The 24,113-nt window shown below is 39.1% G+C and overlaps 1 protein-coding gene and 1 pseudogene across 4 annotated transcripts in view; both read right to left on the bottom strand.

The window, feature by feature from the left end:
• PSPC1 (paraspeckle component 1) overlaps positions 1 to 20,054 on the bottom strand; it is a 74,861-nt gene extending 54,807 nt beyond the window's left edge. For all 4 annotated transcript variants that reach the window (XR_011145776.1, XR_011145775.1, XM_068984228.1 and 1 more), the window contains exons 1-4: positions 19,612 to 20,054; positions 15,639 to 15,940; positions 7,196 to 7,291; positions 2,896 to 3,092 (exon numbers count right to left, since the gene is read on the bottom strand). Coding sequence is in view for 2 of the 4 variants with exons in the window: in XM_068984228.1 (XP_068840329.1) it covers positions 2,896 to 3,092; positions 7,196 to 7,291; positions 15,639 to 15,940; positions 19,612 to 19,974 (958 nt within the window). In the remaining 2 variants the exon portion in view is untranslated. The remainder of the gene's footprint in view (positions 1 to 2,895; positions 3,093 to 7,195; positions 7,292 to 15,638; positions 15,941 to 19,611) is intronic.
• Positions 12,063 to 12,361, bottom strand: LOC138089320 (ribosomal biogenesis factor-like; annotated as a pseudogene).
• Positions 20,055 to 24,113: the final 4,059 nt, after the last annotated feature.

The following is a 24,113-nucleotide window of genomic DNA, read 5'->3' as shown; positions in this document are numbered from 1 at the left end:
TGGGAAATATCTTACTACCATTAACTAAGAAAGTCAATACAGTGTATCCTGTAACAATTTTATTACTGGTTTTCTAGGTTTGCTGCTCTTAAAACAGCAACATATATAGCCATAAATGTAAAAATATGTACTATATTTTCTTCTATGAAAAGGAGTAAGAAAACAGCATGAATATTTCCTAAAAACTGGATCTCCTTTTAAGCTGGGCCTGTTAAGAAAGCTGCTTTGCCCTCTCAGATCATGCTTCCTCATCACAACAGGGTACAAAAATTAGCTCAAAGGATGACAATCAAATTATCTGATAAGCAGACTATCTAATACGAAGCAGGAGCACGATCAACTTAAAACAACATTTTGTATCTTCCAATTAATTCCTTTTAAGTTGCTAATACCCAAAGTTTCTGAAATTTCACAAAAAGTTATATATATTTGTATACTGCCATGATAATGTACTTCTGGAGAAAAGTATTACCCAAAAAATATGTAATCTGAGGTGTTTTTTATCCTTTAATCCAGTAAATAACACAGGAATTTTTCTTAAAAAAATAATCATAATCATAATCCAGGAGGATTCCCTGGTTGTCCAGTGGTAAAGAATCCGCCTGCCAATGCAGTGGACACAGCTGTTCAAACCCCACTCCAAGAAGATACCACATGCCATGGAGCAACTAAGCGCTTGCACCACAACTTCTCAGCCTAGAACCCACTATCCACAACTAATGAGCGCCTGTGAGCCACAACTACTAAAGCCTATGTGCCCTGGAGCCCATGATGCGCAACTAGAGAAGCCAACACAATGAGCAGCCCCTGCTCATCGACACGAGAGAAAGCCTACATGCAGCAAGACCCAAAACAACCAAAAGGAAGTATTTTGGTAAAAGATTATAAATATAAATAAAATAATGAATATTAAAAATAACAGGCAAGAAGAGTTACTGACTGGAGGAGGGAGAGAAGATGGAAGATGGTAGAGCTGAGGAGTCATCAGCAATAGGAAACAGGGCAAGCTGCAATTTCACTCACGCTTGATGCTGATGGAACACACATCTTTGGAAGCTTGCAACTTGAAGATTCCTATTGAGAGGACTTACTGTATATCTTTAAACATACTAGTATATTGTATGAATGAGTTAAATTTTATTAGAAAAAGAGTGACTTTACAGAAACATTAGGTTTAGGGTACCAAAGAAACCAAAAATATCTGACTAGTTTCTGTTGTTTGCTGAGCTGGATTTTAACTTACTTGGCACCAGCAGTTATTCAGTGACTTGACTGAAACTGCTTCAAAAACATGTACTAATTGTGTTAGTCACTCAGTCATGTCCAACTCTTTGCAACCCCATGGAATGGGGTCCATGGAATTCTCCAGACCAGAATACTGGAGGGGGTTGCCATTTCCTTCTCCAAAACATGTAATTAACAGGCTAAAAAAAGCTAACATGGATTTTACACTAAAGAAAATGAGAATATACCATATAAAGATTTACAGATGAATGCTGAGCAAATGGCTGATTCATGTCAATGTATGGCAAAAACCGCTACCATATTGTAAAGTAATTAGCCTCCAATTAAAATAAATGCATAAATAAAAGAAAATACTGGCTCTAGTACAAATAATAGTTTAGAGGAAGCCAAGATTAGATGACATAAAGTCCAATAAGAAAGCCTCTGCCAACTTCCCTGGTGGTCCAGTAGTTGAGACTCTGTGCTCTCAACGCAGGGTGCACAGGTTCAATCCCTGGTCAGGGAACTAAGATCCGAAATGCTGTACAGAAAAAAATGACTAGTTGAGTCAGTAAAATTCATAAGAATAAAAACAATTTATATATATAAAAAAGAAAGAAGGCAGCTATCTGTAGCACCTTCATCTCTGACGGGCAGCCAAGAGAAGGTAGATAAAGGTTCTGCTGTTATTGTTGCAGTTATTAAGTAGTGTCCAGCTCTTTTGTGATCCCATGGACTATAGCCCACCAGGCTCCTCTGTCCATGGCATTTCCCAGGCAAGCATACTGGTGTAGGTTGCCATTTCCTCCTCCAGGGGAGATAAAGGTTTAATGAAATATTAAATTTTAAAAAAAAAGGCAAAAAATTTAAAAGCAAAATAGAAAGCAATTAGACGCTTTAAAGAAACGCAAAATTCTGGCAATTCCCTGGTGGTTCAGTGGTTAGGACTGCACACTTCTATTCCACGAGCACAGGTTCAATCCCTGGTCAGGAAGCTAAGATCCTGCAAACTTCACAGCACAGCCAAAAAAAAAAATCTCAAGGAAAAAAAAATAAAAAGTTTTATGGAAAATGGAAAAGTGATAGGAAGAATCAGAAAAAATTACATGGAGAATTAACAGAAAAGAACAAAGAGGAAAGAGAATATAAGCAGGCATAATAAGAAACCTAGAAACAAGGTTGGGAAAAAGTTAAGTTTCTGATGTATACTTAAGCAGCTTGTCACATTAAGTATCTGCCCAGTGAATATTAATAAATGTATGTTATGTGTAACACCTGTTTTGAGTGCTCTTAAAAATTCAGTTAACAACAAAAAATCACACACAAAAAAATTCAGTTAGCTCTGTCTCAAGTGTTTAAAGTGTTCTTGCCAAATACTAAGAATTTAGTCTTCCTAAATTCCCATATCCATCAGCAAACCTGAATCTTTTTCATCTCCGCCAAGGAACATCCATCTGTAATCTTTTGACACGTAGTAAGAATCTTAAATAGTCAGCTTTTTTAATAATTTATTTTTTCATAAGGAAGTTCTCTCAGAAAAGCAAAAATTTTGTTTCTAGTATTTTGAGTTTGAACTGTCTTGAAACTCTTAACTAAAAAAAAAAAAAGAAAGAAAGAAAGAAACTCTTAACTAGCTACTTCAATAGTAACGGTTATCAATGAGAAACGTACCTTGCCGCATGAGCATCAGCTGGTGCTCATGCCGGGCGGCTTCCATCTCCGCCTCTAGTTTCTCTTTGGCTTCTCGGATGTTTCTGTCAACCTGCTCACGCTGCTGCTTCTCCATTTCATCCAGAGCCTTCCATCGAGATGCATACTCAAATTCAAATGTCCCAGGCTGAGCAAAACGTGGTGGTTGTTCTCTTTCCCTAAGTTTACATGAAAAGACATACAGAAACATATGTTTAAAAACTAAAACAAGACATAAGAACTACAAGCATTACCATTAACTAAGCTCGTATAGTGTTCCTGGCACTGTCTGACAAGTAACCTCCAAGAAATACTTCACAGCAATGTTGTCAAGCACTTGAACAAGCCTAAGTTTAAGAAACTGCCCAAAGATGCCCAACTAATTAATAAGCAATAGAACCAGGATTCAAACCAAGACAACCAGATACTACAACCTGCACTCCCCAAATTACCACCTGCAATAAGGCCTTTCTGGTTTTCAATCAATAATTTTATATAAGGCAGTCTGTAACATATGAAGCAAATGTCCCCTAAGTTAATGGTCTGAAGTCAGATTTTTCTAAAAGTAATAACTTTTAGGGACAGTGATAAAGCAGAAACAGTTTGTTGAGTGTTATATGCCAGGTTAATTGGCTACACCAAATAATACAGGCCTAATTTACTTCAATTTGTTTTATACTTGTTTGCCTTGCTAGACAGTAAACTCAATGAGCACATGAAATTCCTGTAAACCACTATACCTAAGTACCTAGCACATACCTAGCACATTGTACACATTTAGTATTTATTTCTTAAATGAATGAATATATGACGGGGGAAAAAATCTTTTAAATGGAGACCTATGAATGTACCCAACATTCAAAGAATTTCAATTATTCAAAAGTACTTTTATAAGAACACAATTCTCACCCACCAATAAAACTACTGATGCCTTGTAATCATAAATTTTAACTTTTATTTGGGGATGGGGAGGGGAAGATGGTGGATGGGACAAAGTTGGGAGATAAAGGAGGAGGTTGTCACAGAGGGAAAACGTAGTGACAAGAAACAGCTTCAAAGATATTCAGGGGGTAGAGAAAATCAAAGTTAACCATGATCAAGGGATTCTAGGCCTAAAAACAGACTTGGATCTTTTTTCTTTTTAAAGCATTGACTGGAAAAGGGAAAGGAATAGAGATCCACCACCCACTAATTTTTCTGAAAGAACTGTTTATTAGCAGTTCCTAAGTCAGGTGTTGACTACAGTAATAAATATAAAAACTTCATTTTCTCCCAAAAGAAACACTATTGAAACAATATGGATTTGGGGCACCAGAGCTGAATTTTAATCTTGATTCTTAAGTTTCATGAATATTCCCTTCAGAGCATAACTCTTTAGCAGTAAAGTTTAAAATATTATGAGATCATGTAATGTTTGCTGGAATAATTCAGTTATTATATAAACAAGTTTGGTTTGGGTTTTTTTTCAATAAAACAAGTACAATCTATAAATTCCACTTCTTGTAACACCCTTACAATTCCAGTTCTCTAATTCCTGAATGCAAAAGGATGCTCTACTTAAAATCTGTAATAAGCTATAACCAGAAGTCAAATAGGAAATTAAATGTAAGCCATTTGAGAAACAGCATTTAAGAGAAATTTACATGGTTGAGTTACAACTGATTACTACCAATCCCTTGCTTCTAGGACGCATTCTGCTGGATGTCCCTCCCACTTCAGGGACTGCTCCCACTCAGTCTCTGTTGATTGCTTTTGACCTTTCCAACTTCTGTCAAATGAGCATTCAGGAGTTTGACATTCTTTTCCATCACATTGGTAACTTGAGCCCAAACAGCACATCTGAATTCCAGACACAAATCCAACTACCTTGACAACAGATCCCAAAACAAGGTTCCTGATCCTCCTCCCCCAAATCTACTCCTCCAGGTTCTCCATGTCAGTCACTAGCAAGTCCCTACTTCCCAGTTATTTGGGCCAAAAACCTCATCATCACTCTTTTAACTCTCTTTCTCCCACACCTCCATATCCATCAGCAAAATCCAATCTATTTTCAAACCACCACTTCTGATCCTCACCACTGTAACCACTTCCTGTCAGCAGGATCCTAAACTTACCTCCCCAATCCCACCAGTGGCTCTTTATAATCTAAACAGAGCAGCTACAAAGCTGCTTTAAATTTAAAATTAAATCACTATCCTGCTTCTTCCTTTCACATGAATCACAGAAGCCAAAGCTAGTTCAATAGCCCACAAGCCCCACAGTCTGCACTCCTCCCACTACATCCTAACTCCCCTGATCGCCACAAGGTTCCCCATACTCACCCTGGTCCAGTTCACCTGGCCTCCTCACTGCACCTGCACCATGTCAGTCCTCCCCCAAAGCCTGCAGAGCCGTACCCCTCAGCTGACTGAGATCCCTATCCCATCCGGTGCCCTCCCCCACCAGCCCCTTCCCCCCACCCCCGCTTTCAAGTTGTGAATCAAATACTACCCTCACAAAAGCTTCCTTAACCACCTGTATAAAAAGAGGCATATTCTTCTGCTCCCCTACACCCACTTTTCCCTGTCTTTCTGCCACCTTTATTTTATTGTTTACCCCCTGCTTCCCAAGGGCTTCCGTGATAGCTCAGTTGGTGAAGAATCTGCCTGCAATGCCAGAGACCTTGGCTCAATTCCTGGGTCGGGAAGATCTGCTGGAGAAGAGACAGGCTACCCATTCCTCCATATAGCAAGAATTTCTGGTTTATTCTGTTCATTGATACATCTCCAACACCAGTTAAAAATAAGCACCCAGGGACTTCCCTGGCGGTCCAGTATTTAAGAATCTGTCCTGCAATGCAGGGGACGTGGGTTCAATCCCTGGTCGGGAAACTAAGATCCCAAATGTCGTGGAGTTACTAAAGCCCTCAAGTCACAACTATAGAGTTTGTGTGCCACAACAAAAGCCAAATCAATCAATAAAAAAGCACCCACATTTGTCATTTAAATCAACTACAAGGGGAAAACCAGTCTACACTAAAATATCAAAGAGTGCTATTAAAACACGTGTAAAATGTTATTTTGAACACAAACAATCAAATCTTAAAATCATAACCATTTTTTGGTCAGGATGAAGAGAGATACTTTTATGCATACACCAGTGAGTATAAATCAGTATAATATTTTGGGAGAACCATCTACCAGAATTAATCACCATTAAATATGCATACTCTTTGACCTTAGCATCATACCTCACTTTAGTGGTTTTAAATGGTATTTCTCACTACTTAGTATATTTATTAAAACATTAATCTTTGGTTCAGTATTTATTGTGTAGCCCTGCCACTAGAAATGTAAGCACCATGAGGGCAAAAACAGTTCTAAGTTGCACTGGCAGCATCTAGGACAGTGCCTGGCACAAAGGCATTCCAATATTTAGATTCATGCATGCAAATATTACAGTGCTTTTTGTTTTTCAGTCACACCACACAGCATGTGAGATCTTAGTTCTCTGACAGGGATCAAACCAGTGCCCCTTGCTTTGGAAGCACAGAGTCTTAACTAATGGGATCACCAGGGAAGTTCACTACAGTCTTACTATAATAAACAACTGAGTAGTTAAGAACAACACAATGTATTCACACAGTCAGCTTACATAAAAATATCTGAACCACACTGAATGAAAAGTACTTGTTAAAAGGTTATTTTTCTTTTTCATCTTTAAGAATTCTATGAAGAAGGAAATGGCAACCCACTCCAGTATTCCTGCCTGGAAAAATCCCACAAACAGAGGAGCCTGACAGTCTGTAGTTCATGGGGTTGCAAAGAGTAGAACACGACTGACAGAGCATGAATACAAACACACAACTTTGAAGAATAATTCTTACCCTTTCCCAAGTTATTTAACTAGAACCATCTTTCTACTCTTGCCAAAGTCTCCTCTTAATTCATAATACACCTGTAGCATAGTCAATACAGAAACTTTTGTATCTAAAATTCACTGTTTCTCTAGCATAGGTACTACAGACAGTATACTCTTATGGAACCCAACCATGCCCCAGTTATAAAAGTTGAACTTTTTGAAGTCAAGTTAACCTTTTACCAAGATACACACGAAAACTAGCATTCCATGTAGACCAGCCCACTCTATTGACCAGATTGTTACTGGCTAACAATTGTTACTAGCTAACAAGACTAAGTAGAACACCTTATAATCCAACAATATTCAATATCAAATGTAAAGTAATAAATACCCTTGAAAGCACATTCTAAATTTATCAGAATTTATCTTATTAAGATCTTACTTATGATACTGCTGAGTTTTCTGCATTAGTTTCTCTGGCAAACCATCTTCATCATCAAACTGTTCCATGGGCTCCACAATGACCGGACGAGGGGTCCTGGATAGGTAAAAAGCATTAATAAGAATTACAACAGTATCTAGAACTAATATCTTCCTAAAAATCTTTTATAATAATTCCAAAATACAAACTTGGAAATTTTATCTGAGAAAAAAGTCTCAGAAAGTATCACATATACACATAAAATCAGTCAATAAACACTGGCGCACCAACACAGGTGAACATCTAAGTCAAAGATGAGTGCTTATTTTTAGAGCATGGAGTCTATTGGAGACCACAGAAAAAAACATCAATATAGACCTGCCTGACCACTGCAGTTAACTTCTACAAGGAGCAACGCAGAGGAGCAAGTATCCAACTCGCCTGTGTGTCTCATCCACACACATACCCGGACCCCCATCCCCTCCATGGCCTCAAACTCCCAACTTCACCCAGCTCCTAACCTTCCACTGCCCAACTAGTCTCAAAAGGAAAAGTCTTTCTAAAACCTAAAATATATCAGCCTAAAAGATGTCAGTCAAGCAAAAGGGAAGGGGGTGTAGAAGTGAAGTGAAGTCGCTCAGTAGTGTCTGACTCTTTGCGACCCCATGGACTTTAGCCCACGAGGCTCCTCCATCCATGGGATTCTCCAGGCAAGAGTACTGGAGTGGGTTGCCATTTCCTTCTCCAGGGGATCTTCCCGACCCCGGGATCGAACCCAGGTCTCCCACATTATAGGCAGACGCTTTACCATCTGAGCCACCAGAGAAGTCCAAGGGGGTGTAGAGGGACAGCCAAAAGCAACACAATCAAGGAAGAAATGGAGTGTGGGGACAAGAGTAGATGATGAAAGAGTTGACCTGGAAACCCTCCTTCTGTATTGTTTTCCTAAGGAAGGGAAGGCTCACTGAGGAAAGACAAGAGAAATAAGTGGAGGAGATGCCATACTAATATTAAAGTTTCCTTGCTATCAGTCTCTCAGCATGAAAGCAAGTCTGAAAAATGAACAGGGATGCTTTAAAGAGAAAAAAAATCATGGCTATCTTCTGAGGTGTTAACAGAGGAGCTAGAGAGGTGAAGGAGCTTTCAGGGTTCAAAATATTTCCCTTTATAGATAAAGACCCAGAGATTAACAGAGACTAAATCCTTCTCTATATGGAAAGTAAAGCTATAAAATGGTCACATAAAAAGTTATTCCTGAGCTAGTGAGACATTTGAGAGAAAAAAAGAATTACAAGCATGTGTGGAATACCTTAGAGTAAATAAAAACAATGCAATTAGAAACTTCAGGTAAAGTGAGTGGAAACCCCAAAGAAAAAGAACTTACAGGCCTCATTCTCCAGTCTGAGACCTCATGTCCAATACGTAAAAACAGAAATGTAATAAAGAATGAGTAAAGAGACCCTCAGAGAGTTCACACGACTCAATGAAGTTTGAGAAAGCAGCTGAGAACTCCTGAACCCACCCAGCCCACAGGAGGATGTGGTACTTCTAAGAGGACCCAAAAGGGCCCAAGGACAAAAGGAAGACACATCATATGAACCACTTACCCCCTGGAAGCTGAGGCAGGACCACAAACATTCAAAGAGTAATAGAGCCAGATAAGAACTACACCTGAGTAACTGTAATTGTACACCTGAGTAAGTGTTATAATTATACAATTCCAACTTCAGGGACTTCCCTGGAGGTCCAGTGGTTAAGACTCTGTGCTCCCAACACACTGGGGGAAGGGTTCAACCCCTAGTTAGGGAACTAAGATCCCAGATACTCCAAGGCTTGGCCAAGAAAAAAAATTCAATTTCAACATAAATGTGGCCACTAGATACTTTTCTACAAGTTCTCTGGCAGAGAACTTGACAAACACATACAAATGTTATATATTTACATCTTGCTTCCACTATTCCATTTCTCAAGAGATATATGAGTAAGTGAGTAAGGATCACCCACAACCATTCATCATATTAAGACCGTGCATGCTGCACACAAGGGACATCTTTAAGGGACTGTGTTTGTTTTATTGGGATACGTGCTAAAACGTGAACATTTATGGCTTCACTGTATGCACCACTCTTGTGTCCAACCCACCTTGTTTATTTAAGTTTTAAACTTAACATAAGGACTCAAAGTTCTCACTACTGAGCACCTAGGTTCAATCTCTGATCAGGGAACCAAGATTCCACACCCCACAAGACTTGGGCAATGTGGCAAAATAAAGAAAGAAGGAAAATCTAACTTAAATTTTGTCTACAGGACTTTCCTGGTGGCTCAGTAAGTAAAGAATCTGCCTGCCAATGCAGGAGACACAGGTTCAAGCCCTGATCCAGGAAGATCCTACAGGCCCTGGAGCAACTGAGCCAATGCACCACAACTACTGAGCCTGTTCTAGAGCCAGGGAGCTGCAACTACTGAAGCCCAAAGTGCATCACCACTAGAGAAAAGCCCATGCAGCAACAAAGACCCAGCAGAGCCAAATAAGTAATTTTTAAAAATTTTGTTTATACATGTAATTACTTAATTTACTCCTTCTACAAACATAGGTAAATATTATATAGGAAAAAAGACTGACAACCATGTGTTAAATCTGGAATTGTTGATACCTTTTCCTTCTCATGTTGCCCCTAAACTAATCATTACTTTGACTGTAAAACTGATAAATGTTCAAGTGTGAAAAATTTTAAATATAGTAATTTTTATGTAACCAAGTAAGACCCAGGACTTCTCTGGTGGTCCAGTGGCTAATACTCAGCATTCACAATGCAGGGTCCCGGGGTTCAATCCCTGTTCAGGAAACTAAATCCCACATGCCACAACTAAGACCTGGTGCAGCCAAATAAATAAATAGATAACTTTTTTTTTAAGTATAAACTACATTGATAGGCAACGGAAAAAATTTTAATATTCAATTAGGATTAAATTCTGACACTCAATATTAAATAATAATATTGGGTAAGCGTTGTTTCCTCAGTGTGACAATTACACTGCAGCTCTGCAAGAGAATATTCAAAGGATATACATGCAAAGTACTGTAATTCAGTACTGTACTCTGCAGCCAACTCAACTGAATTGGCAAATAAAAAAGAAAAAAAAAATATGTATTTCCCATAGTGAAAAAGCTATGGCAAAATGCTAACAATTAGTGAAGATATAGGTAACATTTACACTAACATTAAAGGATTCTTTAAAGGAAAAATATCTTTCTCTAAATTGAAATTAAAAGACACATCTTCCTGTTTCTAAGGAAACAACTCCCACAGCATTGTTAGGGTATAATTCGGAAAATAGTAAGAACAGACCACTACATCTTCATTTAAGTTAACCTGCAATGATCTTTAAAACAACAAAAAAAAAGTGAAAGAAAAATTCGAAAAGTGAGCACTTTTCATTATCATTATGCCTCCTCAATTTATGTGAGTTCTAAGCATCAGCACTTCTGCTGCTCTAGATATGATTCTAAAGCTTAAAGATGTGGGCATACCATTATAATCATAAATTTTTAATTTTCCCTTTTTATCATTTTTCTGCCTCGTTAGTAATTTCAAAACAGCATAGATATATATAACTTATACATACTTTTTCAACTATGTGTTAATCATTATACATACTGTATACAAAGCTGTTTATCTAAAGCCATATATAGTACACATTTTATGACAATTTAAAGATATTTTCAAGAGAAATCTTGATTATAAAAGATGTCTCCATTTAGAAACAAAATCCCTGTAATATAACATTTATAAATCACTTGTATTAACTAAGATATCTGAGATTCAGTTAGTCAATAAATCTGATCACCTAACAGGTTCCAAGACTAGCTGGAGCTAGGGATCCAAGGATAAACAAAACAATCCCTGCAAGTCTTCTAAAAATTGCCCCCGCCCCTAAATGAGAAAATAAAAGGATCATTTTAGAGCCAAGAAAAAACCACACTGTCAGAAGGAATAAGAGAGGAGCCACTTTAGATAAGGCAGTCAGGAAAACCCTCTCTATAAATCAACACTTCAGCTGAGACCAAGTATTCAAACAGCAGGGAGGACATCTGGAGCTCCATGAGAAGCTTTAACAAAAGACCTAAGCAAGGAAAATCTACAGAAAGTAGAAACCACTCCACCTGTGGCATACTTTAAGAAGCAAGGAATTTGGCATCAGACTGAACTCCACCATTTATTAGCTGTGAAATCTTAACAAATTACTTAACATCTCTGAGTCAATTTTATTATCTGAAAAATGGGACAAATAATAACCAGTTCTCCAGAAATCCAAGAGATCGTAATTATGAAGTAAGACAGATAAAATGTTCAACACCTTGCCCATTCCCTCTAAGTGTTGTGTGTTAAGTGTTAGTCACTCAGTAATGTCCGACTCTTTGTGATCCCAGGGACTGTAGCCAGCCAGGCTCCTCTGTCCATGGAATTCTCCAGGCAAGAATACTGAACCAGGAGAAGGAAATGGCAACCCACTCGTTTTCTTGCCTGGAAAATCCCATGGACAGAGGAGCCTGGTGAGCTACAGTCCATAGGGTCGCAAAGAGCCAGACATGACTGAGAGACTTCACTTTCACTTAAAATCATTCCAGAGAGTGACTGCAGCCATGAAATCTAAAAAAATTTTTTAAAAATAAAAATAATAAAAAGAAGAATACTGAAGCGGATCACCATTTCCTTGTCCAGGGGATTTTCCCAATCCAGGGATTGAATCCTCTTGCATTGCAGGTGGATTCTTTACCATCTGAGCCACCAACCAGGGAAGCCCTCAAAACTGTATATAAATTATTTTTTATATAAAACATTTAATTGACTGGTCTTTGGGGGGAATCTGATGCATCACCAATGTATTACAACTGGACCACTAATCTTGTAGCTTCATCAACATTAACTGGTACATTTTCATGACACTGCTGAGAAAACAACTTTCTGCAGCAGCTCAAAGCAAAGGCCTTTTGAGAAGTCCGTATGTTCCTTTTGTTTATCTACAAAAGCTTTATTCACTGTTAACTTTTTCAGCATTCACAATGTTTATATTCTTAAAGATTAGTGGTAACAGGTTTTACTTTCTTTTTAACCTTAAAGTTTTTTAGCTAGTTATATGGAATACATTCCTGGACTTCTGCTCTTTTAGTTTGTTCTTGGCCATCATCAGACCTCCAAGATCCCTGTGCAGATGCTCAAGTTCCAGGTGATGCCATCTGCATGTCATTTATGAATTATTCTAAAAGCTACATGCTAAGAAATACTTTGGCCACCTGATGTGAATGGCTGACTCACTGGAAAAGACCCTGATGCTAGGAAAGACTGAAAGCAAAAGAAGAGGGCAGCAGAGGATGATACGGTTGTATGGCATCACCAACTCAATGGACGTTAATCTGAGCAAACTCTAGGAATTAGTGAAGGACAAGGAAGCCTGGCATGCTGCAGTCCACAGAGTCACAAAGAGTCTGACACGACTTAAGTGACTGAACACGAAGAAATAGTTAAATATTTACCAGTTACCAACTATGACTTTGACAAACAGCAATTAATCAAAGCTTACAGCAGAAAACATATACTAACTACATGCCTGGCCTACTGCTTTAGGACTTGCTTTCCTTTACTCTTTCTATTGCAAACTTACTAAGAATCCAGAAGTATCAGAATACAAGTGTCAGGATTATAGTGTTAAACGAGACAAAGTCCCTACCTCAGGGGAGCTTACATTCTAGGTAGAGAATGCAACCTTAAGTGCTATGAAGAAAAGTTGGAGAGTAAAGCATTAGGCTATTTTAACATAAAACAGTCAGCTTCCCTTAGGAGATAACATCTTACCAAAATGTGAATGAAATGTGAGAGCAAGATCTGTGATGACGGGGAAAGAGAGCATCTCTCTAAAGCAAAGGGAATGGGAACAAGACCAAAATCTCTTAGAGAACAAGCTGGCAGAGCTGTAAAATGTCTGCTCTGCAAGAGCTTCAGCACAAATGCTTAACTGTCTAAAACAAACTGAAAAATGCTTCACAAGTCACCAAACTAAGCTCCTTGGAGATAGAAAACAATTTTTCTACACTGTCTTTGTATCCAATTCCCCAAACCCTAAATATTTGAATGATTCCAATCAATAGCTTAAGTGCCAGAGCTAAAAGAAATCCATTCAATAATCAACTTAGGAACTTTTACAAATTCAGTCTGAAGACTAAGAATGCACATTGAGAACTTTCTTGTGGGCAAACTGAAAAGAAAGCCATGTTAATATGGCAACAGGTTTAATGACCACTATAATTACTTTAAAATATTTTTAAGTAAATGGACAAACACATTACATTCATGGATTGGAAAAGTGCTGATACTGTGAAGATGTTAATGTTCCCCAGAATGATCTGTAGATTCAAAACAATTTCAACCAAAAGCCCAGCAGAACTTTTTAAATTGACAAGCTGATTTTAAAATCAGTAAGGATATACAAAGAAATGATAATAACTAGAACAATTAAAAAAAAAAGAATAAAGTTGGATGCTACTATCTGACTTCAAAGTCTAGGATAAAGTAATTAAGAAGTACAGTAACAGCATAATAGATATACCAATCAACGAAACAGGAAAGAGAGCAGATTTTTTTCCAGTTATTTGATAAAAGTAAAAGGTAACAAAGGGAAAATCATAACCTTCTCAATTAATGGTGCCAGAACATTAAAGCAATGAACTGCTATCTCACATCATACTCAAAACGTATCACAGGTTTAAACAAAAAGCTATAAAACTTCTCAAGAAAATATGAGAAAGCTTTGCTACCTTAGGAAAGGCAAAGATTTCATACACAAAAATTCCAAGGAACAAACCAAGAAAGAAAATAAATTGATAAACTGGACTTCACAAAATAGAACAACTTCTGGTTTGAAAAACACGATTAAAAAAAACTAAAAGGACTTCCTGGTGCTCCAGTGGCTAAGACTCTGCGCTCCCAATGCAGGGGACCTGGGTTCGATCCCTGGACACTCCGACATGCCGCAACTAAAAATCTTGCCATATGGCAACTAAAGATTCTACATGCCCCAGTTAAGATGGACGATTCTGTTTGCCACAACCAAGACCAGGTGCAGCCAAATAAATCCATTAAATAAATTATCTTTTTTAAAAAATTAAAAAGCAAGCCACAGACTGGGATGAAATAGTGTTAATACAGGCCTAGACCCAGAATTGTCAAAAAAACATTAAGACAAACCAGCCAATTAAAAAACAGCCAAGGAACTTCTCTGGCGGTCCAGTGGATATGACTCTGTACTCCCAATGCATGGGGGCCGGGGTTTGACCCCTGGTCAGGGAACTAGATCCCACATGCCACAACTAAGCTGTGGTGAAGCCAAATAAATTTTGTTTTTAAGGCAAAAATATCAACAGACATTTCACAAAAAGACACATATCCAAAAAGCACATGAAAAGATACTTATCATCAGTTGTTAAGAAAACAATATTTAAACCACAAAGAGACACCACTACACTCACTAGAATATCTAAAAATTTCAAGTGTTGCTGAGGGGCATGATCATTAGAACTCTCTTATTCATTGCTAGCGGGAATGTAAAATGATACACATATCTAGAAAACAGTTTGGGATTTCCTCATAAAGTTGAACATACATTTACTCCTAAGTATTACCTAAGCTACATGAAAGTATACTGTTCACAAGAAGTTTTATACACAAATGTTCGTAATAGCTTTATTCACAAAGGCCAGTAGTCGGAAGCCACTTGAACATCCACCCAAAGGTCACCACAGTTGTAACGTGGCCATAAAAAGGAACAAAATACTAATATAGTGATATGGATGAAATCTCATAAACATAATGCTAAACAAAAGAAATCACACACAAAAGAATATATACTATTAATATATAACTTCATTTATATGAAATATAAAAAAAAACAAAACTATAGTAACAGATCAAGAGCAGTCTAGGCAGGGATAAGAGGAGTAACTGCAAAAGGACACATAAGAATTTTTGTTGGATGCTGAAAATGTTATCTTGATTGTGGTGGAGGGTAAATGACTACATACATTTTTTAAAACTTCACTGCGCTATACATGCAAAACTGGATGCATTTTAACATATGTAAATTATAGTTCAAAACTGATTAAAACCTCATTCATTAAATGTAACGTTTTGCTTTGCACCTAATACATATTCAATAGGCTGAATAAAAATGGTAACACAAAACATTCCTGAGATTCTGTATGGATTAATACACTGAAGTTTGAGTAAAGTATTGATTCTTGACTCCTGGAGGTACACAAATAATACCCTTATTTGTATTCACTGAATACTTACTCAACACCTATTTACCACATGCCAAGACAACATACAGGGAAGGAACTACATAGAAAAGAGGCAGAACAGAAAGAAGCCTATGTGTAACTCTATAGAAGAAAGACGTTTAAACTTACGTTGTTAGCAAAAACGCCCCATCACCACATCTTTCCAGAGCCTTTCGTGCAGGAGGTTTTGCTGCAAATTCCACAAAACCTTTTCCCGTGGCTCTACCACGATCATCCACCACCACAACAGCTTTCTCTACTGGACCAAACTGGGAAAATGCTTGCTCTAGTAGCTCATTGGAAACCACTGGAGAAAGGTTCTTAACAGTTAGGGCTGCTCCATGTGTAGCAAAACGAATTCGGAGAGGTCTGCTCTTCAAAATGGTGCCATCCAGCTCTGCTTTTGCAATTTCAGCCAGTGTTCTGGACTCCTTTTTAGGAAGAAAAAGATCACTTTTTAAAAAATTACAGTTAACAAAAAATTTTTAATAGTGGCTTGTTTCTGAAGAGGGCTGGGTAGTTTTACAAAATGGCTGACAGGGCCACTTTGTTTCTGTGTCTTTCAGTTATGGTATCACACGTATTTTATTAATTTTTTTAAGATAAGTAGTTTTAAACATTTTAATAGAAAGTTCCAACCCCAACATTCTGTTAAAAACCATCACTTAAAGATGATCTGTTCATAAACAGACTGCTATTGTTTAGTCGCTAAGTCAAATCCAACTCTTTTATGACCATGGAGTGTAGATTACCAGCTCTTAAATATGCAACCAGTATCTTTTATAAGTCTCCTAAATGTATTAAACGAAATACAGAAATACTTTTTAAGACCAAGTATCAATTACTAGAAACTATTATTGAAAATAGTTTCTCTATACACTTTATGTTTGTTATTTGTATCTTAATAATGTGTACCACCTCTCCAATGCCAGACAAATCCCTTTTCATTTCCATTTATTTTACATTATTTGTTAAAAAAAAAAATTGCCATCAGGTGTTATTAATTACTTCTTCTAAAACATTTTCATGGTCTACACATTTCTCCCACTACACTAAGAAAAGCAAATACGCGTTCATGGGCTTTAAGAAGTCTCTCCGTTAAACAGAAAAGCATGTACATATATCCTTATTATTATCAACTAGAGAATATGTTCATTGCCGAACTACAAGGTAAGAGAATTTCCTTCTTGAAGAACTCAAAAGTTTCTACAAAACACAGGCAGGCATCTAATACAGCAAACTTGTAAACTTACTACAGGTATGTTCTTTCTCAGTTTTGAGAACTTCCAGCAAAAAACTGAAAGAGGCTTAAAGTGCATTTTGTGAGAAAAGTACAAATTGTACTTTCTTATGAAAAAGTCTTAAGATCACAACAGCTTTTTATTCAATCTCTGAAATGTTCACAACAGCTTTAAACTACTTCACTTATGCAAAAATCTACCTACAGAATTAATTTTACAAAAACAAATGAACCTAACCTCTTTAGATATTCAAAATGGCCATTTTATTACTCTTTAACTCTGTAATAGCAATAGTACCAGCAAACATTTCACAAACACCTAACAAGGGTTACGTCCTTTGCAGCCAAGATGTCAGTAATTCAACAACTCTTGAGAGCTAACTTTTAGGAACGGAGTCTTGGATTAGAATTGCTGTCACACATGTAACTAGGAATGAGAAGAAACATGAGCAAATTTCATAGGGTGATGACAGTATCTTGATCTAAAATCACAAGATTATACACTAAGTGTGCATCTCATTATATGCAGGTTTCAAATACCTTAAAAAACAAAATTGGACTCTAGTTAATGATAAGCATGCTGAGTCATGGACTGATGGATGGAGTGAGACAGAGATGAACAGATACGTGAAAAAATTACAGCAAAATTTAACTGTAGACTCTCAGTATTGAATGTATGAATACTGAGTGTATCAATGTTCATTTCTAAACTCTGAAATTAGTCATAATAGTATGTTCGTGGGCAGGGCAGGAGAGAGCGAGCCTGGTGAGGACTCAAAAGTGTTTCTAGAGAGCATCTTCTGTTCAGATTCAGTCAGATATAGTGACAAAGTGTGACATGTCATTTTTCAAGATAAACAAATTTTCATTTTTATGTTAAATCAAGTACTTTTTTATTGTTGGAAACAAATACAATTTTTAATACTTTCTAGGAAAAATAATAAAATGTTTATGCTATCAAGAATTTCATGCCATAGTGCATCTTCAAAGTTTATACTTTTGGTTTTAAATGGTTGTACATCAGAGTTTCCCAACCTCAGCATATTATGGACAAGATAATTCTTACTGTGGGGGCTGTCCTGTGCACTGTTGGATGTTTATGCCAGTAGAACCACCCCTCCACCACCACTGTTTAACAACCAAAAATGTCTCCAGACATTGCCACATGTACTCTGTGAAGTAAAACCACTCCATTTGAGAACTACTGCTCTATATGTGTACTGAAGTAACTATCAAGACAATTAAAATTATGTACTTGAAACGAACCAAGGATTTCCTTACTTCATAGCTCAGAAGTGACAATAACTTTTACTAAGTGGTTATTACATGCCAGTCATTTATTCCTCCCCCATATATTAATACACATACACAGGTCTTTGCCTTATCCTTCATCAGCCTCACCAACAATCTCATGAAGTGGGTTTTGCTACTATCCTCATTTCACATAGAGAAACAGGCTTATAAAGTTCAAGTAACTTGTCCAAAATCACACACAAATCTGATTTGAACCTATACAAAATCCACAATCCATCAATACAGCCTTCCAGCTCTATCTCTGAATCACACTCTTCATAAAACGTTAAAATTACAGGTTCTTAAAGGAATACAGAAAACAAAAAACTGAAGTTACTACCCCAAGAGAGACTGCTTGAACTTGGGTCTAACAACATCCACTGGCTCCACTTGCCACTTTCCAACAGCCACTACACCACCACTACACACTACAGCCATTGTGCTGGCTATAGTTCGTTGTTTAGTTGCTAAGCTGTGTCTGACTCTTGAGAGACCCCAAGGACTGTAGCCCACTAGACTCTTCTGTCCATGGGATTTTTCAGAAAAGAATACTGAAGTGAGTTGCCATTCCCTTCTCAAGGAGATCTCCCCAACCCAGGGATGGTAACCGCCTCTCCGGCATTGCAGAATTCTTTACCACTAAGCCACCTGGGAAACCCCACACCATTACCAATATTCAGATCAGGTACTTATATTCAGATCAAGTATGCACTATGATTTTCCCAAACAGAAAAAAAATGTCTAATAGCTCACAAATATTTAAAGTTTTTAAATTCACCTGTTAAACACAGAGTTCAGATTAAACAGTAAAGTTATCCAGGAACTCAAATCTCAAACTAAATTGTAATTTCCAACTGAAAAATTTTTAACATTCTTACACAAATATTTAGGGTGATGGCTCTGAAGAAGCATATCTCAAAAGAGCAGACAATAGCAGCCCTTCTCACCTCCCCATTTCACAATCCTATAGAAAGCTTTTTTGAAGAAAAGTGAGGACCCGTGTTATCCAACAGTAGCAGCCACAAACCACATGTGGCTATTTAAACTGAGAACAAATAAAATTTAAAATTCAGCTCCTCGGCCGCAATAACCACATTTCAAGTGCTGAATACTCACATAGTTATACTAGCGACACTTAATTAAGATCAGTTTTCTCCATATTAAGATTTTTTCCTTGTCCACTCACGGAGAGAAAACCTATTAAAGTACTTGAACCAAAGATTTACTTCATAACTCAGGATAATGATAACTTTTACTTAGTGGTTATTACAGGCCAGCCATTAATTCCTATTAAGGTTTAGATGAAACGGAAAAAAACGCGTGCTATTCTACTACCACAGGGCGTAAGGGAGACACAAAAAAAGCGGTAAGTCCTCGTGGGAAGTTCCCTCACGCGAGCCACGCGACAGCCGCCCGGCTTGGGGGAGAGGGAGGAGTCCGAGGTGAGGGAGAGGTGACGGGGGGTCGAGGTGAGCCGGGGACAGCAGAGAGGCGAGGTGAGCGGAGGGAAAATGAGGGACCTCGCAGCGCCCGAGCCCCGGGAGGCCCGCGCCCCAGCCCGCCCCTCACCAGGCGGATGAAGCCGAAGCCGCGGTCGCGGTTGATGAAGACCTCGCTGGGCTCGCCATAGCGTTCGAACAACCGCTTGAAGTCGTCTTCGGTGATGTCCGTGGGCAGGTTCCCCACGAAGAGGCGGCAGCGCTGCGTGTACGTCTTCTCGCCCGGCTTGAGGAAGCTCTTGATGTCAATGGTGAAACCGCCCTCGTCAGCCGCCCGGTCTTCTCCGGCGGGCGCGGCGGGAACCGGCGGCTCCCCTGGCAGCGCGAGCGCCAGGGCCGCCGGGTCCCCCTCTCCGGCCGCCGACTCCAGAGCGCGAAGGCGCGCCGGGTTCTTCTCAATGCGCACTTGCTTCAGGTTTCCTCTCAGCATCATCTCAGCGCGTGCCTCCCGAGCCGGCCGAAAGCTCGAAATGCACGTCGGTGTCGACCCAGGGAACAGAAGTCGGGAAGAACTAGCTTCGAAACACCTCCAGCCAGCCGCCCGCACTCACGCCCAAGATGGCGCCGCTATAGCCGCGGTCGGAGAGAGAGACGCCACGCAAGCCCCGCCCCTCCGAGGGCGCGCTGAGGCCGATGCGCCTGCGCACTCCTGCGCCAACGTCGCCCTGGAGGCGTGCGCATGCGTACCCATGTGCGCGCCTCCCTGTTCCCAGCCTTCCCAGAGCTCGGAAAGATGCGGGTTCTCAGTTCAAGATAACAGTGCCCGTAGGTGTTGCAGCAGTGTGTGAAAACGCAATGATTCAGGGAAACATCCACATTCTCCTTGACATCCAGCTCTATTTTCAATGACAGCGGGGAAGTGAAGACTTGCAGATTTTATACATAGCATGAATAACGAGGTATTTCCCAGTAACTGAAACAAGTGAAAATACATTTCCGCCCTTTTCAAGAGCAAGGTTATTATATTTCGTAATGAAAAATCCAGTTCTATATAATAGTTGTGATGTTGATTATTCACCTCAAAGAAGGACTCCCTGAACTATGGATCACACTCTAGGACAGGGTCATCAAACGTTTTCTGTAAAGGGCCAGATGGTAGATATTTTAAGATTTTCAAGCCATATACTGTGTCGGCCAAACTACTCAATTCTGCGCGGTACCGCTCCCGGCAGGCACATTAAGTATTAAAAAGAAATCCATTCACGGTCACTTTACAAACCCTTCAGTTTCTCGTGAATTTAAATGCTTATTTTAGAATGGGCAGTGTTGCTGTGCTGTGCTTAATCGCTCAGTCGTGTCCGACTCTGCGACCCCATGGACTGTGTAGCCCCGGTACCCCTCTGTCCGTGGGATTTTCCGGGCAAGAATACCGGAGTGGGTTGCCATGCCCTCCTCCGGGAATCTTCCCAACCGGGGAAGATCTCCCGGGTCTCCCTCATTGCAGGTAGGTTCTTTACCCATTGAGACACCTGGAAAGCCCAGAACAGCAATAATACTTAGTATCGGCCAAGATTTTGCATGAGACGTTTAAATTAAAAAATTGGAGAACGGGAATCCCTCTGCTATTTACCCAGCTGGAATGAAAACCTGTGTTCACACAAAGACCTGTATGAAAATCTCTATAGCGATTTTATTTGTAATCAACGAAAACTGGAAAGAACCCAAATGTCCAACTGGTGAATGGACTAACAGTGATACATTCATATAATAGAACATATTCAGCAATAAAAAGGAAAAAACTACTGATAAACGCAATAATGTGACTCAAAGGCTACACACTAAATATATGACATTCTGGAAAACTAGCTACAGTGGTTGCCAGAAGCTGGAAGGGAAAGTAAGGTTGACTAAGTAGAGATAGAGAACTTTTTGGAAAGACAGAAGTAAATCTTAGCGATTGCCTGACAGTCCAGTCCTTGGTACTCTGCCCTTTCACTGCAGTGGCCCCAGGTTCAATCCCTAATCTGAAATAAGATCCTCCCCACGTCACTCATAGATGATACTGTCAAATTTGTTAATTTCACTGAGGAAAAAGACACAATCGGAAGAAAATTGCCTCATTCTATCAGCACCAAATCAACCTACTTAATTCCATATGTAGCCATACGTGCTGCCTTATGTCCTATTAATAAAACGACTGGTCAAAAATCCCCTCTAAGGACAAACCACTGGATGGCATCTTTTAAGTGCTTTGCTTCTACAGTTACCTAATCCCCTTCCAAGGTGAATAGTTACTTAATCTAATAGTTAATAGATCAGTTCTATTGAACTATTCAGTTCTACTGAACTCTTCCCACCAGCAAAAGAAACTGTTAATGAAACTAGAATCTTGAAAAAAAAAAAAAAGGGGGGGGGAACTATTCCAGAACCACGGGTTGTCCTTTAATTACCATTTCTTGTTGGAGAAGACTCCAGAGTCCCTTGGACTGCCAGGAGATCCAACCAGTCCATCCTAAAGGAAATCAGTCCTGAATATTCACTGGAAGGACTGATGCTGAAGCTGAAACTCCAATACTTTGGCCACCTGATACGAAGAGCTGACTCATTTGAAAAGACCCTGATGATGGGAGAGATTGAGGGCAGGAGGAAAAGGGGACGACAGAGGATGAGATGGTTGGATGGCATCACTGACTCAATGAACATGGGTTTGGGCGAACTCCAGGGAGGAAGATGGACAGGGAGGCCTGGCGTGCTGTGGTTCATGGGGTCGAAGAGTCCGATAGGACTGAGTGACTGAACTGAACTGTAGTCAAGCAAGAAAGGAAACAAGTTGTGTTTGGTTTGTCTTGATTCACTCATCACCTGATTTCTCCTTCAGCCACACAAGCACGTCTATCCCACATTCCATCCCACTGAAACCTCTCTTGTCACCATGGGCAACATCTCCCACTTTGACCAGAGACAGCTGTCCTGTCACAGATCTTGCAGTAGCATTTGACACTGTAGAACTGGGAGTTTCATCACGTGTCATATAGAAAAAATACCTTCTTTGCAGAGTTTTTGTGCATATTAAACGAATTAATTCAAGTACAGTCTGCGACTTCCCTTGTGGTCCAGTGGCTAAAACTCCACACTCCCAGTGAAGAGGGCCTGGGGTTTGATTCCTGGTCAGAGAACTAGATCCCACATGCTACAACTAAGATGTGGTACAGTTAAAGTATATAGTCTTAGGGAAATAGTCTGGCATCATAAATACAACTCTATTATTAATGATCACTTCCCTCCTACTTTCTTAAAACAGTGTTTTATCTTTTGCACTGTGATATTCCCTGATATTCTCACAGCCACTGGCCACTCTTCACTCTCTGTCTTTGCTGGGAATCTGCACTTGAGAATGTTGGAGAACCACAGGTCTGAGTTCTCTTCTGCCATACTTATTCCCTAGGTCAGACCATCCACACTGAGGTGCCTCAGAAGCACTGGAACAGGTTTTCTTAACTTCAACACTATTGATATTTTAGACCGATGATTATTTATGGTAAGGAAATGTATAGCTGCATGGCTGGCTTCTACTTACAGGGGTGCTATTGTACTGGGCATTACTCTAATTGCTTTTTACTTATTAACTCATTAATCATCACAACACAGTCTTTTAAGATATATATTATTATTATCACCTTAAAATTTTTACCTATTTTTGGTTATGCCGAGTCTTTGTTGCTGTGTGGGAGCTTTCTCTAGTTGTGGTGCTCGGGCTTAGTTGCTCCACAGCATGTGGTATCTTCTTGGACCAGGAATAGAACCCTAATCCCCTGCATTGACAGGCACTTAACCACTAGACTATCAGGGAAGTCCTCATCTTTTTTTAAGACTATTTTTTGGAGCAGTTTTCGGTTGGCTGCAAAATTAAGAGGAAGGAATACACTTTCCTATACACTTCTTGCCCTTATACCTGCACAGTCTCCTCTACTTATCAACATCCCCCACCAGATGAGACATTTGTTACAGTCCACGAGCTTACACTGACACGTCATCATCAACCAGAGTCATGACATTAGGGTCACTTTTTATGTTGTACATTCTGTGAGTCAAACAAATTATAATGACCTGTATCCAGCATCATAACATCACACATAGTATTTTCACTACTCTAAATCTCTTCTGTTCTCCACTTATTGATCCCTCTCCCCATCCAAACCCTGTAACCCCTGATCTCTCTACTGTCTCCATAGTTTTGCCCTTCCAGAACATCTCAATATTGAGTCTTCCTATTCATCAACATGGTATGTCTCTCCTTTTATTTATTTCTTTGATTTCATTTATCAGAGAGTGGTAGTTTTCCTCATATACATCTTATAGGTAATTTGTTAATTTTTATCTAAGTATTCATTTGTTTTGGGTGGTAATGGAAGTGGTATTGTGTTTGTAATTTTAAGTTTCACTTGTTCATTGCTGGTGTGTAAAAACATTACAGTCTATGAGGTCCCAGAGTCAGACACAACTTAGCAACTGAACAACTATAGCAACAACAACAAATTACTGACTTTTGTGTATTAACCTTGTATCCTTCAATCATCCATTTACTTTTTTTTTTTTTGGCCATAGTATGTGGCTTGTGAGATCTTAGTTCCC

This window comes from Capricornis sumatraensis, chromosome 12 (assembly GCF_032405125.1).
Source record: "Capricornis sumatraensis isolate serow.1 chromosome 12, serow.2, whole genome shotgun sequence".
Lineage (NCBI taxonomy): Eukaryota > Metazoa > Chordata > Mammalia > Artiodactyla > Bovidae > Capricornis > Capricornis sumatraensis.
The sequence above is the reverse complement of the archived record's forward strand: the minus strand, read 5'-3'. Positions and strand labels throughout refer to the sequence as shown.